Below are 19,060 nucleotides of genomic sequence, written 5' to 3'. Positions count from 1 at the left end.
TATTTTCAGTTGCTGCTGGTTTACTGCATAGTCACCACAACTCCCAATTGCTAACATGCAGAAGATTGAGGTATAACTTCTAGAAAGAAATTCATAAATAAGTATCAATATGTTTTCCCTCTGACTCTTCCCCTTATATGTAATTTAAGAAAAAAAAAAAAAAAAAAAAAGAGCTGTATTTTTCCCGTTTTGCCTCAATGTAAAGCATCCCTTTGAGCTGCTATTTGTTGGATAATTTGTTCACAAGAATGTATTGGCTTTTAATCTGGGTGCTGCCACCAACCCACCCCCAGCTTGACAGGGAATTATTTCACAATAAATTCAGGAAGGACAACTTGCAAACTGTAACCTGAAAGTGACTTTATATCATTTGTTTTGTGTTTATGTAACAGTGATTAATGGATCTTCTGAGATTCTATTTAGGGAGAAAGACATTTAGCAGTTAGTGCTAGTGACTACAGGTTTTGATGTGAGAAGATTGGTATACATTTCAATAACATGCCTAATTTTTAAAACATTCTCAGTATATGGCTCAAAAAAAAAAGCTGTGTTGCTAACAAACTGTTTAACTTGTTCTAAAGGCTATAAAGCTAATCACACAATGTTTCAATCTGAAACAAGTGATTAGTCATCTGAAAATTCATGCAGCATTGTCAGTGTACAAACAGATATGTCAAAATGAAACCCTCAGCTTTAGATTGCAAATTTGTCTAATGAACTCCAAGAGTTAAGGTTTTAAAGATTACAATTTCACCCCAGGAGAGTTTATTTAGAGAACCAGACTTCCATTTTCCAGTTGTCAACCCTTGGCTTTCCCAAACACCCTCCCAACCGAAGCCTGCACAGCAATTCCTGACTACACAGCCTGACCTCTGCCGCCAGCTCTCACATAGAAAAGGGGTGGAGTGTTTGAGGGAGGAGTGTCAGCGCAAGTGAATGTAGATATCGTTAGAACTCTGGCCCTAAAATGTGCCAGTGTTAGAGCGAGATGGTAGAGTGAAATGCCTCCGTTGGCGGCTCCTTAGTGACATGCTCCTTGGAGCCCTTTAGCCTCCATGCGTAGGTCCTGCCGTGTCCTAGACTTTTGGGGCCAATCTTGCCTCTAGAACCTCATTTCTCAACCACAGTCCTTTTTGATCAATGTAAAAATTTTGCATTCAAAATAAATATTTGTAAGTAAAAGCAAAATTGAAGACAAGTGATTTGTTACACACAAGATAAGACTTCGATACATTCCTTTCCTATTACATCATTTTCCAATCCCTCTACCTCCACTGGGAAGAGCCTTGTTTCTATAAGGAGCTTTAGGCCATTTTCTTTTGAACTGTGCAAACAGGACCAGTGATGTACTCTTGTTCCTAGACTCCACCCATCCCCTCTGAGCCACTCCTTTAGCTCCCTGCCTGTACTTTAGTTCAGATCTGCAGTATGGCTTCCCTTGCCCTAGTCCTGCCCTGTCAAGGGTGGTAGTCAAGTGCCTTATGCCCCATTGCCAGAGTCTGGGTCACTTCTTGCTCTGGTTGGACCCCATTTGTACATGTCCCACACATCCCCCCACCTCCATCACCACCACTACGACAAGGGCCAGGTGGTAATGACTCTCTTGCCCAGAGAATTGTTCTTTGCTGACTGATGTACGCCCACATCTGACCATCCACATGGGCTGCTGATTTTCTGACTCAGGGGCATTTCTATCTGGCTTGCCCACCACTGATACATAGATTGATCTACAGATCTCAGTATCTTTCTTCAAAAGGTAGAAGCCATGGAATACAGCAATTCTAGTATTTCACTTTGGGCACTTACCATGTTACTGCAGAGTGCAGTAATATACTAAAAGTGTTTGAGGGTAAAATACTTAACACCTATCCTCCCTTTTTGGCTTGGAAATGTTTTAGTATGTCAACATGTCATCTAATTATGTGGTTTTCAAAAGTAAAATATTTTCAGTCATGAAGTTCCAAAAGGGATGACTGATTGGGACTTTCTTTATAGCTGAGCAGCACCATTCATATAATATCTAGTAACTGCACAATGGAAAAGCATCCCATACCACTGTTGACCACACTCGAGGAGTGGTGAGAGGGTACTGTCATGATGTCTCTTCATTGTTGCTGAGTAGCTAATTTTCTCCATTTAATCGAATATATGTATTGAGACCTTGCAGCTTTTAAGGCACAAACATAAGATATAGTGCCTGATCCCCAGGATATCAATCCAGTAGGATAGTAGGAAGGTGAAACGTGGCTGGGTGCGGTGGCTCATGCCTGTAATCCCAGCACTTTGGGAGGCCGAGGCAGGCAGATCACCTAAGTTGGGAGTTCGAGACCAGCCTGACCAACATGGAGAAACCCTGTCTTTTCTAAAAAAATACAAAATTAGCTGGGCGTGGTGGTGCATGCCTGTAATCCCAGCTACTCAGGAGGCTGAGGCAGGAGAATCATTTGAACCCAGGAGGTGGAGGTTGTGGTGAGCCGAGATTGCACCATTGTACTCCAGCCTGGGCAACAAGAGTGAAATTCCATCTAAAAAAAAAAAAAAAATGTATACAAATATACAAATAATATAATGCAATGCAAAATATAGTAGGTACTATAGAAAGAAAAGTTTGAGGGAAGGACAAAGAAGACTCAGAGGGAAGAATGGAACAAGTAAATTTTATGAGAGTGAACCTTGAAAGATGAATAGCTTATTGACCCAAGGAGATGTTAAAAAGAAAATTCTGAACTGAAGAGACACTGTGAACAAAAGCAAGGAGGTGGGGAAGCGGGGATGGTGTTTGAGGAGCAAGAGCAGAGTTTCATGCTGACTAAAGGTGTTGAATGAACCAGAGGCATTTTCTATCAGGCAAATTGTAGCCATTGTAGGATATCAGAAATACAAAATCCTATTATAAAAGCTACCATGTGAGTGGTTTGCATTTTCTAGGAGTCATTCATCTATTCAACAAACATTTATTAAATGTCTTTAGCCCTGGAGCACTAACAAGATCAGACATGGCTACTGTCCCTAAACAACTCATGTGGCAAGCACTCTATTAAAACTCCTCATCAATGCTGAGTGTGTGGAAATCAAAGACAGGTAACTGTCCAGTGGGAAGACAAGAGGGATAGGGATAGAGAAGACTGTCCAGTAAGTTATATGCAGGACTGTGGGATATAGCGAAGGTTTTGGAAGAGGAAGAGGAGTTCAATTTTAAGTATATTGTGTCTGTGGTGTTTTTCCATTTGGATGTGTGGGTTTAGAATTGTAGGGGTAGATTCTGTACTGGAGTAAAGACTTGGGGATCATGTGGTATGATGGTATTTCAAGATAGAGGCCTGGATAAGGTCACCTAAGGGAGAGTGTGGAGAAGAGCAAAGGCTCTTTTGAATCATGCCTTTTTCCCCATCTCCTTAGGTCAATAAGATACTCATCTTTAAAAGTGTCTTTTGGAAGATGAGTAGGTATTAACCAGATATAGAGAGTGAGAAAGGAATTCCAAACAGGTAGATGATATAAGCAAAGATGTGTGTCAAGAGCTCAATATGGCTTAAGCACAGGGTACCTGAGGACAAGCGATGGAAGATGAGGCAGAAAAATGATCAGAATCATATATGCCAGGCTGAAGGATATGAACTTTATTCTGTAGAATATGGGTTACTATTAAAGAAGTTTAAGCAGGTGACTGATGTGATCAGAGTTGAATTTTGGAAAAAATATCACCCTGGCTTGTTGAAAACAAATTGGAGGTGAATCAAAATGGAGACAGAGGCCGAGTGCAGTGACTCATGCCTGTAATCTTAGCATTTTGGGAGTCCAAGGCGGGAGGATTCTTGAGTATAGGAGTTTGAGACCAGCCTGGGCAACACAGTGAGATCCATTCTCTACAAAAAATTTAAAAATTATGTGAACGTGGTGTTGCATGCCTGTAGTCTTAGCTACTTGAGAGGCTGAGCGAAGAGAATCACTTGAGCCCAGGATTTCGAGTTTGTAATGAGCCGTGATCGTGCCACTGCACTCCAGCCTGGGTAATAGAGCAAGACCCTGTCTCAGAAAAAAAAAAAAAAAAAGATGAAGACAGAGAAACCAGTGAGGCATCATCAGGAATGCAATAGTCCAATTATGAGTGACTTAGCAAGGGTTTTTGTGGTGACCAAGGAGATATACCATTTTCCAAAGGGAAGAAAATTTTATTCACAACTACAACTTTGGAGTAGCTCCTATTAAATAAAAGATATATCTGCTGGTCATATTGACCCATTTGGGTGTGCAGCGGTAGAGCTAGAGCTGCCTTTGGGAGGAGGGTGGAGAGAGATGAACTTGCAGTACATGAAAGTGAAAGAATTTGGGATTCTCAAGAGTAATCCAGGACAGTGGTAATGAAACAAGATCATGAGAAGAGGAAAGAAGGGATAAACCAACAAGAAAACAAAATAGCCATGGAAATAACTTTCTGGTGGCGAATTAGCTAGAGGATTTTTCGTCATAGGGCATCTAATACTCAATTTGAAGTTGTTTGTGTTGCTATAATCTCAACCTCATCTTCATTTCCCAAAATTTCATGCCGTATTGAGTCTGTGGACGTTAAGCATGAGGACTGATGTGGTCAATGTAGTTTGGAATAGTGGCATTAATCATAAGTTTGCAAGATGTATGCTTAGAGTATGAAACCAAAGAGGACCATGAGTATACAAGCCTCCAGCCCCCACCCCTCCATCCAGAAAGTCTCAGAAATCTTGCATAAGACTTTGAGCTGTCATGGAGGGAATTAAGTTTTCAGTTGACTTTATTTGGATCTTAGATATAAGTTTATATACCTTTATATGAGAAATGTTTTTTCTCATGTCAAGTAAAATGACATACTAGAGGATGTGCCTTTTTTATCCTGAGACTTTGGGGAACCTCTGAGTCTCCACCAGAGCAGTGTGCTCACTTTTTGAAGGACTGCACTACACTCTTCGTCTTGGTGAGTTGTGCCACACCACTCTTACAGTCTGATTTCCACCTCCATTGTCCCATGAACTTGCTGTCACCAAGATCAATGTTCTGGTAAACACTTTCTAACTCTAGGACTCACTGAGGCATTTTATCCTGTTGAACGTGCCTTCCGTAGTGCAGCTCTCTGCTTTACAACATATCTGACTTCTCTCTGCCCTCTCTGATCATACTCAGCCTCTGTCATTCTCCACACTCTTTCTAAGTGACCTTATCCAAACCGCTACCCTTAAATACTATTCATAACACATGACCCACACATCCTTACTTCCAGCACAAATCCCACCCCCATGATTCTAGACCCACACATTCAAATAGACAGGCACCTCAGACACCATGTGTTTTAAATTAAACTCATCTTTCCCCCTCCCAAACCTGCTTCTGCTATATTTCCTACCCCGTTTTATGGCATTCTGGACCACCCAGATGGCCCAGCTAGGAATACAAATGTCATGCTAGTCTCCTCTCTTTGGTTGCCCAATGCCCCCAACCCGCCCCCTATAGCTAACTAGTAACCAATTCTGGGGAGTTTATGCTTTCCTAGTCTCTGTTCTATCTGTTCCAGTCTCTTTACACCTACACAGAGTTCATCGTTCAGTCTGCATCACTTCGTTCTTAGATCATTACAGCGGTCTCCTAACTGGTCTTTCCACCACCAGCCTAGGCCTCACTGAATCCATTCTTCTGTTGGTTACAGAAGCCATATTTTTAAAACCTATATAAATATCATGTCACTTCTCCTCTTGAGCTCCTTTGATGCTCCTCTTGGCTTTTCATAATTAAGTCCACATTCCCTAGCTTACACTAAGTTGCTCAGGACAGACCTCTGTGACACTCAGCCCCTATCAGCCTTCTTATTCAGATAAAATTGTGCTAGCTTTTAAAAATGAATCTTACAAATACATTCTCTGTAGTTCAGATTGTCATATAATTTGTCTGACAGAAACTTGGTAAACATGACAATTTAATTGGAACCTAATTTCCAGTTTTGGTGTACCACAATGATGCCACACAACTTTAGTCTATGTGGGAGATGGCTTTTTAGCTGTGGTTTGTCCGCTAATCATTTCTTCTAAGGGCTTTTGGAAAAGTTAAAAGTTACAATAGCTAAATAGTAAGGGAAGAGCTGGGACAAACAAAGTGTGTAACACCAGAGACAGGACTAATCAAAATAATCTAAATATCCAACAGTTCTTGAAATTGCTTAAATAAAATAGGATTTTAACGGTATGTAAACTATCTTCTTTTTGAAGAAAAAAATAGTTATGTATGTGTTCAAATATGTATTGAGAAGAATTTTTAAAGATGCACTAGACCAGGCACAAGTGACTCATGCCTGTAACCCCAGCACTTTGGGAGGCCAAGGCAGGCAGATCACTTAAGGCCAGGACTTCCAGATCAGCCTGGCCAACATGGAGAAACCCCGTCTCTACTAAAAATATTTTTAAAATTAGCCAGTCATGGTGGTGCATGCCTGTAATCCCAGCTACTTGAGAGCCTGAGGCATGAGAATCGCTTGAACCTAGAAGGCCTAGGTTGCAGTGAGCCGAGATTGTGCCACTGTACTCCAGCCTGGGTGACAGAGCGAGTCTCAGAAAAATTAAAAAACTAAATAAAAGACATGTACTAAAGAGTTATCAGTAATTCTTCCGTGTGCAGGGGATAATGGGGTTCTTTATGTTCTTTTGTTTACATGTATGTTCTGATTCTTCTTAATGATCACATGCTATTTTAGTTCTAAAAAGAAAAGGACATACAGAATCTACACAATATTTATATTCTTAGTCCACCAAAATTATCAATACTAGAAAAAAAAACTAAAATATTAACTTTTTACCAAATTGTTTTTTACAGAATGACATAAAATCCTATGGTTTCCAACCATTTTTTATACTAGCCTTTTTCCTCAAATTGAAATGTCTTTCCCAATCCCCACACCCATGAAACTTTTTTTCCTAGCCTGGTCACTTTATTGTTTAAACATTCTGATAGTGTCGGATGGGAGTGGTGGCTCTTGCCTGTACTCCCAGCACTTTGGGAGGCCAAGGTGGGCAGACCACAAGGTCAGGAGATCGAGACCATCCTGGCTAACACGGTGAAACCCCGTCTCTACTGGAAAAAAAAAAAATTAGCCAGGCGTGGTGGTGGGCGCCTGTAGTCCCAGCTACTCGGGAGGCTGAGGCAGAAGAATGGCATGAACCCAGGAGGTGGAGCTTACAGCGAGCCGAGATCATGCCACTGCACTCCAGCCTGGGCAACAAAGCAAGACTCTGTCTCAAAAAAAAAAAAAAAATATATTCGGATAGTGTCATATTCTCTGTGAAGCTTTCCTTGATCCAGAGTCTGCTGTAGATCAGGGATCTATGATAAAACGTGGTTCACAGGCTGAAGCCATCCAACAGTTATCTTTGTACAGCCTGTGAACTAAAAAAATTTTTACACTTCTGGAAAGGTTGGTTTCCTTAAAATTCCCACTACTCTGAGGTAGAAGACACTTTCTAATTCAGCTTGGTCTCCCCAGTCTGGAGGAGAGTGCCCTGTCCATAGGAGCCACGTGATAAATAAATGCAGAATGCATGAAGGAGCAATGTAAGCTTCCTCCTCACACTAGAATGTAAGTTACATGAGGACAGGGGTTCTATTGCCTTTGCTCACTGTTTACCTCCAGTGTTTGGAAGAGTATCTGGAACACAGCAGGCACTCAGAAAATATCTGTGATTGTTAAGTGCACCAATATTGTTGCCATATTTCTGAGTTTTGTAAGTTTTAGATCAATTTGTAGTCTTTTATATCATACATTTGGCAATTTATGGAAATAAAAGTCCACCTTAAGAGCTTCAGAAAAACAAGGAAGAGGCAGCTTTAGCTGTGTCGAGAAAGGAAGTAGTTATGAGATCTTTTCAAGAGCATATTGATTTACCCGTCTTTAGGGCGTCTGCATAGGGACACTGCAGCCTGTAATTACCTCTTCCTTTCACCCAGTGGTAGCAACAGTCTCAGGGCAGGTATTAAATCAAGATCCTGCTGACACCGAGTTATTAAATACCTGTGGCAGCAGGGCTCATGAAGCAGAGGGACTCAGCATCCTGGCTCTGTTTCAAATCAGGATGAGCTGTACTGAGCTGTACTTTTAGAGATTAACATGCCCACATTAATCACAGCCTAAACACTTCATCTGCTCTTGGACAGTCTCTCTCCCAGTGAGTTGAAAGCTCTTTATAGAGGATGAACTAATTAGTTTTCATATCAGCTCTATGAGTTTCCAGGGAGGATGGGCCAGGATCCCTGTTCTGTGCTGAATAATGATCATCATAATACTTTGCATGTTTATAGTACCGGATTCTGAATGCATTGTAGAAATGCTTTTTTCATAATGATAAATGTGCCCGCTTAGAATCTGACCATATTATACTTGTCTTATTATGTGCTTTATCACTTTGTTTCTTAGATTGATGTGAGAGCCTGTATCTTCATTTAAACTTTGTGAAGTCCCTAGTAAGTACATGTTGGTCTCTCTTAAGGCACAGAAAGCCACAATAAGGCAGCTTGTTAAAATGCAAAGGAGAAAACGTATCTCCTCATCACTTGCTTCTGGTGAGAAGGCTTGACCAGTCTCCCCAGCCCAACCAGCTCCTGGTAATACTCATACTAGCCTTTTCCTCTTTATTCAGGAGGGCTGCCACATCCCGCTCTTGGGATCTCCACATGGTTTAATCAATGACCCAGTTGATCAGCAAACTTTTGCTCCTCTGCCTCATCAGACTGGAGGTGGAAACTGTTCACCTCTCACAACCCTTTGACTTAGAAGAGCCCTGTCTTCATGCACACACAGGGTCAGAGGAACGGAACGCCTGCCTTGGCTTTCTGTTCTAAATTCACACACCTGCACACATACATGCCTTTTAAAAACCTACATTTTACCTTTTATTTCCTTGAACAACAAGAATGAATGTAATTTTGAACATGAGGTGAAAATAGTGACGTCTCTACCAAGGGAAATAAAGATCTCCACTGTTCTAAGAACAGTAAACCTTGGGAGGTTGAGTCTGGATGGAAGAAGAGAGGTACAGTGACACAAAAGGAGCATGAGCTGCACAGTCAGAGACACCAGGCTTACCCTCTCTGTACCTCAGTTTACTCATCTATAAAATTGCAATAGAACTTTTTAATGTTGTTGTGAAAACATGAGACAACTTAGTTCAGAAAATATCAGTCACCCTCCCTCCCTCAAATGGAATCAGGGCACCGACTAGCTCATGGGCCACTGGGATCCTTTTTAAGTGATTATGTCAGTTGTTATTCTGTAAGAGAATGGCTGAACAGCAGAAACAGACTCAAAGAGCCAGGCTGAAGGACTATGGGAGAGATTTTCTAGTGAAACACAATCTTCTTGATTGGAGATAATCCAAAGCTCTGTATCTGAAGCAAACAATTATTTACTGGGTGACCCAGAGAGTTTTCCAAGACCACTGTTATAATCTGTAGGACACAAAGGATACATCGCTAATCATAGTTAATACAAAGGTCTTTAAAGGGACTTATAACTTTCATAAATTAGAGTGGAGCACTAGAGTGAAGTGAAGGTAATTCAATATGTCTTTCTCTTATTTGAATTCAGACACTTCTTGAGTGACGGAGTAGAAGGATAGCTGGAAAAAATGCGTGTGCCCCATGTCCCCATGTCTATTTTGTGAATGTTGGCATCGTTGTGATTTGTGTAGAGACCCACTAGACAAAGGCTTATCCAAAGAGAGTTCAAAGAGCGACTTGAATCATCCTTAGCATCAGCCAAAATGTAGCTTTGAATTTAGGGGTCTTATCTTCCAGTATTCCTCTAGCACTTATTTCCTTCCTACCATGAAACTTCTTTTCAATTTTATTCCTTCAAGAGATCGTTCATTTTTATAACAAATGATTGAATCGACATCTGGGTATCTATGGGACTTCTGGAAATATGGAAACATCAGCTCCATCCTGGGTCTAGCATCCATGAATCTAAGATGATAATGACCACATTGGGGAATCTTTTCACAACTTTTTATCTCACTTTGAAGAAAGTTCTTACTGGGCACGCTGGCTCACACCTATAATCCCCGTGCTTTGGGAGCCCCGGTTGCAAGGATCTCTTGAGTCCAGGAGTTGGAAACTAGTCTAGGCAACACAGTGAGACCCCGTCTCTACAAAAAAATCAAATTGTTAGCCAGGTGTGGTGGTGCATGCCTGTAGTCCTAGGGACTCCAGAGGCTGAAGCAGAAGGATCAGTGGAGCCTAGGAGTTTGAGGCTGCAGTGAGGTATGATTGCGCCACTGCACTCCAGCCTGGGTAACAGAGCCAGATTCTGTCTCAAAAAAATAAAAAATAAAAAAAATTCTTGCTTGCAGTCCTTTAGAAAGAGATCTGATCAGATTTTCTTGAACAAGAGGAAACAAAGAAAGGCAAATGCTTAGGACCCAAACCCTTTTTGGGCGAGAATGTAATATTTTTTAATATCCAGTAATGTTACATACACACCTGACAGATGTATCAACTCACAGAAAAATATTAGTTTCGCTTTTTAAAAAAAGGGAAAAAACTTCAATACACATTTATCGAGATTACAAAAATCTGACAGATGTATCAAGTCACAGAAAAATATTAGTTTGGCTTAAAAAAAAAGGGAAAAACTTCGATCCACATTTATTGAGATTACAAAAATAACAGCACATTTCATGAACTCATTACAAGTCGGAGTTACCAACACATCCAGAGATAGGAAGAGTATCTTTAAATTAACTGCTTCTTGCCAATACAAATCTCACAACATAAAAAATAAATTTATTTTCATATGTACAGAAGAAGCATGCTGATTGTTTCTTAAGATTCTCTTCGGAATTAATGGGTGAGATTATTTTTAAAGTCAGGGATCATTTTGAATTGAAGAAGTTATTTTAGAAACATCTCACAATGCATTTTGTGTAATACCACTGAACAGTTCTGCATCCTCTTCTAAAGATCGTGTTTTTATCGCAGGGCTTCTGGAACTTCCACCTACAAAAATAGCGGATTTTCTCTCAATGAAACAACACACATGATAAGGGAAAAATATCCGTAGGATATGTCTCTAGCAGTATCCTCTGAGAAGAACTCAAGCATAGGTTGATTATTGCTGCATGGTAACAATTTTTGTTACCGTGTTATACATTTTATGTTATAAATTAGGTGTCAAATCAATCACAGCTCTGTGGTAAAATTTTTGACAAGTGGTAAATCCTTTTGGAATTTAGATTATATTCCCTGGTTTTCTTCTTAAGGGAATTGGGACATGTATGTCCTGGAGTGTCTTAAAATGGTCCTGGCCCTTATATGACTGAGAGGCTGGGAAAGTGGCCCAGACGTTCCTCTCAGATGGAAATGTGCTCACTTTTGTGCCTGCTCCTAATGTTTCAAACTTGGCGTGTTTGCTCTTGCATACTAAAATATTGAAAGTACTGATAAGTATTGTGAGAGGTGACTTTGGTACCACCATGCAATGGAGGAAAACTCATTTACTGTATCTGTGCCCCTGTGTCTGTTCTCTGGTTACTTACCCGCTTTAGCTGTTTTATGCTGCTTCCCCGAATTGCTTCCATGAGATTCTCATGAGCTGATCTCTGTGGGGTAGAAGGTCGGGAACTGTCTTCCGTTTTCTTCTCTTGCACTGACCTCAGAGAATTTTTTATTTCCTTTAGGATATTGTTTGGCTGTTTCTTGACCTTTTTCCCTTTTTTCTTTTTCTGTCCATTTTGTAATGCCCGTTGGGCACTCTCCTGTTGTTTGATGACTTCTGCAATGTTTCTGGTAATGAGCTTTTTCTCTGGGAGTGGAGGAGGGGGAGGAGGAGGAGGTGGTGGCAGCCTTTGGGAAGAAGGAGGGGGAGGGGGAGGAGGAGGAGGGGGAGGAGGAGGAGGTGTGGCCACAGGAGACAGAGGACGGCTCCTCACAGTCCGGACTTTTTTGGAGAGTTTTGGGGATGACCACGGTGAGTGCCTGGGAGACACATAAGGTGAAGAGCTAGGTGTTCCTCTTTGCCAGACTTTGGTCCTAAGATTGGGTCCTCCATCATATCCCTCCTGCTGTTTTTGCTCCTGCAAACGTTTTTGCCTCTGTTTATCCATATTTCTTGTCAAAATGCTCGTCATGCTCATTCTTGGTCCTGGGAGCTCAAAATGGTATCCCAGCCTCAGCAGCGTCGTGTTCTCCTTCAGCAGCTTGACAATCTCCATTTCCACCTGGCTGCCCATGATGTGCCTCTGGTTGTGGAAACGCAGCTCGGTGAGCACCGTGTTATGCTGCAGAGCTCTCATGATGGCCAGGATCCCCTTTCCCGTTATGAAGTTGGAATCGACGTTTATATTGGTGATGTGCTCATTGACTTTGAGCATCTCCGCAATGGCCATGGCCGCACTGTCGTCGGCATGCGTGTTGGCCAGACTGAACGTCTTCACCACAGTGTTGTCCTTGAGGGCTTCAGCAAAGCGGGTAAGGGTCTGTGTTGTGATGTTCTCAATGTTGTTCAGGTTGACTTCTGTGGTGTCAGGGTCATTGCTTTTAATCTTGTCCAAAGCGTCCTCAATCACTGTAGGATTTCCACAAGGGTGAATGGCAGCTGGGGACTCTGTGTTTCTTCCATTGCTGCCGTTGGTCAAATTTATATTCTCTATTTGACTTTTAAATATCTTTGGCTTAGAGTTATCAGAATTGATACTATCATCATTTACAGTTCCATTAATCCCTTTTGCAGTTTCAATTGTTCCTTCCTCTTCATCGCTGTCTTCTTCCTCCTCTTCCTCCTGGGACTCCTCCTCCTCCTCCTCTGTATACACTTCCTCAGAAACCTCACTGTTACTTTCAGTAAAGATAAGCTCTTCCTCACTTTCCTCTTTGTCTTCTGCAACCTAAAGAGTATGATATCATCGTTAAGCTTCTTAAAAATGATATCATTTTTAAGCACATTTTTTAACTTGCAAAAGTAGCACATGGCAGTGACATAAGTTTATAATGAAAAAAGTTAACAGTCCTCTGCTTCGGATCTGTCTAGTTCTCATGACCAAAGCTGACATTTTATTGCAATAAAGAGCAATAGCTTTTTCTACAAACATTTCTCTTGTTTTCTGCGGAATATCCAGAATTCAACTTATTGAATAAAATTATATAATCATTTTGCCAATCTGAACAAATAAATCAGAACTTCAGCTTTGGAAAACCTTGATAAATTTGTCCACCTCCTGAGGACCGACTCTTACTGGTTAACTCTCCATTTACTTACAATGCAGCAAATTCAACCCTCCCTTCTGGAATCACTCTGTCTTATTTCTCCATCTCAAGCAATCAAATGACAACAAAAGTATACAGTATGTTAATGAGTTCCCCTTTTTAATGCTCAAAAATTCCCAAATTTGCCATCCATAGCAGATGTGACAGAAGCCAACCACTCTCTACCAGGCTTTGCCTCAGTGTAGACAGAAGCAGAGCTGTCATTTGCTCCTCCAGCATTTATCTGCCTCTGCGGTAGAGCCGGCACAGGGATTCAGAGACTCTCTGAATCACCTGAGAGCTGCCTCTGTAGCTGTCCCGTATCTGGGCAAGGGAAGTCTAAAGGCAGGGCTGCTGCTCAGGACAGCAGGAGGTCAAAACCCAGTTCGATGCAGAGGAAACATTCAGGTCACCCTTTTGGGAAGCTCACCTTGAAACCTCTATCTAGTCCAGGGTTAAATGAGACAGATTGCAGAAGACCAGGTGGGAAAGGTAATCACCCTTGGCACCCGCTAGATTCTAACCAGTAAAGTGGATGGAACAGCAGAGAACAGTAGAAAATCTTGAAGCAAGCCATTGCCCCAGCCTGATGGTCTTAAATTATTTAGCATGTATCAATTATGAAAGGCTTTCCGGCAAACACAATTTCATTCTATCTTTGTCTTTCCTGTTTACAAGACTTGCTGTACAAAGAAGCCCAAGTGACCCCTTGTTTCTCTTTTTCTTGCTATCTTTTCTGATTTTAACAAAAATAAAGGTCTAGAAATTGCTGACAGAGTCTGATTTTTTTTCTCCTACTGTCTTTTTAGTCCTTTCTCTTTATCTTTTCTGCAGCCCTGGGACCCTGCCCTGTCCTCCAAGCCCTGATTCTTCTCTCTCTATTGGCAACTTTTTTCTCACCCCAAGGGTGCCCGCTGCCTGAGGCATGTGGATCTAGCTTTGGAAAACACTGCACTTGTCTCCAGGCTTGTTTGCCCAGTTGCTGTCACAAAATAGCCTCCAGTTATCCACTCTTTGGAGTGGCAGGCACCAAGCGATGGCCTGGCGAAGGGGTCAGCCACTCCTGGGATGACCTGTCCAGTCTTAATTTACTCCCTTTTACTCCCTTCTTCAGGAGCAGGGAGGGAGAGAGATGGATACTCTATGTGTGTGTGTGTGTGTGTGTGTGTCTGTGTGTGTGTGTGTGAGAGAGAGAGAGAGAGAGAAAGAGAGAGAAAGGTTTGGTGGCAGCTGGCTGCAAGTCACACTGCAACAACATAAGAAAAACAGTGTGTCTCTAGCCAAGTCTGCGGGCATATGCCAGGGGAGAGAGGAAGCCTTCCCTGTCCAGCAGTGAAACAAATGGATTAACCCGAGAAGGAAAGAATTGTGGGCTGACTTCTCCTCATCCCCATTCCACTCCAAATTCCTTATAATTCTAGTCCCTGTAAAGCTGTGTGTGTTCATGTGTTTGTACGTATTTTTAGCTGTTTTAGTATTTGGAGGAAAGGGGCCTGTCTCAAAATCCAAGGTATACAGCCTTGTATGGCACCATTACATTTCATTCCCTTTGGTTTTTTTAAAGACCCTCTGGCTCTATCTGCAAGATCTGTTTTCCCCTCGTAATGTACCTGGACAGGTAATACCTGAAACTGTGAGTTGTCATACAGCATCTAAATGATAGCTCTCCCAGAAAGCCTTCTTTGACATCCCCTCCAATTATCCCTCCGATGCATTCCTGTAGCATTGTACTCGCCCCCGATAAAGTACCTGTCACTCTTTATTTTGGTCACCTGTTTTCCCCAGCAGTTAGCTGTTGAGAGCAGCGGACCATGTCTGCTTTGCTCACCTAGTACAGTGCTTAGCATGTAGTAGGAGCTCAATAATTATTTGTTTACCGAACGGCTCTAAGTTGACATTGGTTAACCACAGCTGAGAGTTAGGACTAGACACAGGAAAAAGGTGACAAGCCCTCCCAGTTTGCCTGAGTGTGAAGGGTTCCCTAGGATTTTAGTCATGAAATCTAGACAGTCCCGGACAATCTGAGACGATTAGTCACCCTAGGTGGGGGACGTCTGCAGAAAGAAGAACAGAAGGGGAAAACGTGTCTACAGAGGTGAGGTGAAGGGATGCAAAAAACAGACTTTGCTTACTTTATAAAATATTCTGTCCCTAGGGCACCTGTTTTATGACAGATTTCCTGTGTGCCACTGCTTTGGCATTAACCCTGATTATTTGAAGAATGGAGGTGGGAAGGAGGGTGTAGAATGAGGAGGTGGGAGATGAGATGTCAAGGGACTGGACAAGGAGAAGGGGAATGTTAGCAAACTTAGAAAACAAATCAGGTAATAAGAAGAGTGGTGGTTCGTTTCTCCTGATCGCCTCCCTATTATGTACGTACATATCACATTCAAAGTATGTGTTAATTGACTGCTTATGTTATTGGTAAGGGTTGTGGTACACAGTAGGCTATTCGTAGTTAAGGTTTGGGGGAGTCAAAAGTTATACATGAATTTTGGATGCTGCAGGGCAGGAGTTGGTTGGCCTGACCCCCATGTTATTCAGGACGTAACTGTAGTTGAGCGGTTCTTAAGTTTTACTGTGTGTCATAATCACCTGTGAGAGCACCAGTTGTTGGGCCCCATCCCCAGAGTGTCTCATTCATCAGATTGAGGGGAGCGCTATAATTTGCAGTTCTAAGAAGATCCCAGGTAATGCTGATGCTGCTGACTAGGCACCCACAATTTTGAAATGTTCTTTAATTTTCAGATCTATGTAATTAACAATTCTGTTAACCTCTAATGAATTTCTTAACCTCGCCTTGTCTCAGTTCTCCAGTGCAGAAAGTTAAGAATGAAGTGAGATAATGGGAGAAACTCATTGGCACCTGTGCTGAGATTTAACCACTGTCAATAGGGAAGCTAGACCATTGGGATTCTAGGGTCTCTGGGAGCTCCAATGTGGCATAAGTTTGTGTAAGCCCAGGTGGGCAGAAAGGCTGCAATTCAACAGGTGTTGCGTCTGCTTTTTGTAAGCCTTTACAGAGCCAGCCGCCTGATAATCAATCAAGACCCTCCACTCCTTCTCAGGGTCCCTACTTTATGGCTCTTCACTTATGCATCTACCTTGCTCCCCCAGCCACCCCACAGCTGTATGAAGAGTTTTCCTGTTGTGGGAATTGGATTTGCACCCTCCATCAGCAAGCTCCTGCTCATCACGCCTTGCAACTACAGAGAGCTGGCCAGCAGGGAAAGTACTGGGAGAAAAGTTAACTAGCCTAGAAAGGAACTGAAGTCCATCAACACAGCAGCCTCTCTAATTGAGCTAATAAGCCATTAGCAGGGATCAGCAAAACCTTTGGCAGGATCAGGTGGGTTCGTCCGGCTGACTACAGGTTTTGCCCTTTGCTTCCACCACTATCACACATTGTGACATTAAAAAGTCTTTGTTGGATTATTGATATACTGGTTGTATAGCCTGGATATTCTGAGACAGTTTTATTCTTTTTTTTTTTTTTTTCTTTTTTTTAATGAGACAAGGTTTCGGTTTGTGGCTCAGGCTGAGTGCAGTGGCACAACCGTAGCTCACTGCAGCCTCAACCTCCCATGCTGAAGCCATCCTCCCACCTCAGCCTCCTGAGCAGCTGGGACTACCACTTGCTAATGTTCCACCACACCCAGCTATTTTTTTTTGTTTGTGTGTTTGTTTTAGAGATGAGATCTTACTATTTGCCAGAGCTGGTCTTGAACTCCTAGGCTCAAGTGATTCCCCTGCCTCAGCCTCCCAAAAAAGTGTTGGGATTACAGGCGTGAGCCACCATACCCGGCCAGTTTTATTAGAGAGTTTTAAATAATTGTGATAATAATGTTGTTATTATGTTGACACTCATTATCACATCAAAGAAAAAAAATTCCCTCTTAAAACAATGGTTGTGGAGGAATTGACCTGCCCAAGTACTGACTTGTATGTGTCCTTCCTTCTAACACATCCCTTCTAGCTGCTCAATACCATGGCCTTGGCAGACCCTGGCCGGATCCCAGTGGCCCTTCCTGCAATGATTGACATGGACAAAACTCACACATATCTTGCTGCAATTGTGGCCCACATAACCCTATCATCAAGATCATCTAACAGCCCTAGATTAGTACTGTGGAAGTCTTGCCATTGGCTTTAGGCCATTTTGACTTTAGATGATTCTAACAGAGTGCAAGGATTTTAAACTGTTTCTCCTGACCTCTGTTCTTCCATAATTCCGGAAGAATTTTTTTTGTTATATGGACACTTTATTATCATTACTATTTTCCCAGAGAATAGTAATCTTTTGGACTTCCTGCTGGTAATGACTCATTTGGCAAATTCGAAGTAACTGTTTACTGGGCAGTACACAAGAGATTCACAGACCTGAGCTCTGATATAAGCACATTTACTAATCTCAGGATCACCATCGTAAAGGAGACAGAAATCTTAGAGGTCATCTATACAGCTGTGCTGCCCCTGAGTCCTCAGATGGGTTTCAGGATGTGTTATCATTTTGAAATTCTTGCAAAAGTTGGTGTATTTTGCACAAACCCAGGGCTATTTTAAGATGGTTCATAACTTAGCAAAATTTCAAAGGGGTTCTTGATTCACAAAAGAAACACTGTCTCTAACTCCCTCGATGTCCAGAGGGAAAGCGAACCCTGAAGTGATTGTTCAAGGTCTAACAACATGGGAGCAGAGCAGGGACTCGTAACAAGGCCCCGTGACTCTCAGTGTCATGTACTTCCCGCCACCCCACACTTCTTGGTGTTGGAACAGAACTATTTCACCATAGCTACTATCACAGTCAAAGCAACCAGCGTTCCCACTTTTGTCTTTATAGGAGAGAACAAATGTACTTAACTGAAAAAAAAATGTATACATGTTATACATACACATATATCTTAGGAACATTACCACCTTATAGCTCCAACAAGACTTATGTTTGGCAAAATATTGAATCCCATAGACTGGTTGTGAATTATTTTCCTCTTGAGCTTTCTATTTGTAATCAAAGAGCCCCAATTAAGAATTTTACATATTATGATCCATTGGGTGACCATAGCATTTACATGATTATTTCAGCCTGAAAAATGATTTAGTAGCAAGTATAAATGGGTTCTTTCAAGTGATTAGAATTGAGAAGTTAGGGAAAACAAGTGTCTAGGTTTGGGATGGGGTGATGGGGAGGTGGGGTTAGCCGTGAAAAGTCCCGAGAGCCTACCTTTCCACATTCCCCCAGTCTCTCCTTCTCCAAGAGTTTTTGGGACTCCTTTTCCCAATAAGCCATCAGTGCCTCTCTGCTGAATGTCCCTGTGGGGGTTTTCTCAGTCAGGCTCTTCTGCCTTAGCCCCACGGGAAGGTTGCGGTCAGGTTCAATGTCTTCCAACTCTCTCTCTAGCTCCTTCAGCTCCTCAGCTGATAGGGAGGCGAGGAGTTCATCCTCGTCGATGGATTCATATTTACTGAGTCCTCTTCGGTAGCCAAAGGTAGACATGGTCCCTGCTTTGTCAGACCCAGAAGGAGCTTGAAGGACCAGGCATTCAAGGCAGCCAGAAGCAGGCAGGGAGGCAAGTGGCAGACTGGTCAACAACTGGTGCTAGGAGTGGCTGCAGGAGCCTTTTAAGAGTGGTGATACAGGGCTGTGACAATGCAGAGAGGGGTGAAAGCATGGGCTGTTTTAAGCATCAGACGTCAGCTAGACATTTGAACACAAAGAATGTCACATCGGTGGTGGATGGAGGTCTCAGAACCAGTGGGGATTATTAATATACTGGCCAGGGCCATATTTAGCTGAGCCTGATAGCTCATGAGG

General features: G+C 42.2%; 1 protein-coding gene across 2 annotated transcripts; it reads right to left on the bottom strand.

Moving 5' to 3' along the window:
* Positions 1–10,435: 10,435 nt before the first annotated feature.
* On the bottom strand, positions 10,436–18,837 carry LMOD2 (leiomodin 2). Of its 2 annotated transcripts, XM_023223513.1 has the most exons (4): positions 18,470–18,837; positions 12,869–12,890; positions 11,544–12,748; positions 10,441–11,004 (listed from the first exon to the last, which is right to left on the bottom strand). In XM_023223513.1, exons 1-4 carry the CDS (start codon positions 18,740–18,742, stop codon positions 10,978–10,980), a joined length of 1,527 nt encoding a protein of 508 aa, XP_023079281.1. In that variant the 5' UTR covers positions 18,743–18,837; the 3' UTR covers positions 10,441–10,977. The 2 variants fall into 2 exon arrangements, with proteins under 2 accessions (XP_023079280.1, XP_023079281.1); XM_023223512.2 differs by having other exon boundaries at positions 10,436–11,004; positions 11,544–12,890; positions 18,470–18,834.
* Between the last annotated feature and the right edge of the window lie 223 nt (positions 18,838–19,060).

The sequence above is a fragment of the Piliocolobus tephrosceles genome, chromosome 8 (genome assembly GCF_002776525.5).
Source record: "Piliocolobus tephrosceles isolate RC106 chromosome 8, ASM277652v3, whole genome shotgun sequence".
Classification (NCBI taxonomy): domain Eukaryota; kingdom Metazoa; phylum Chordata; class Mammalia; order Primates; family Cercopithecidae; genus Piliocolobus; species Piliocolobus tephrosceles.
This window is presented reverse-complemented; position numbering and strand designations above follow the sequence as displayed.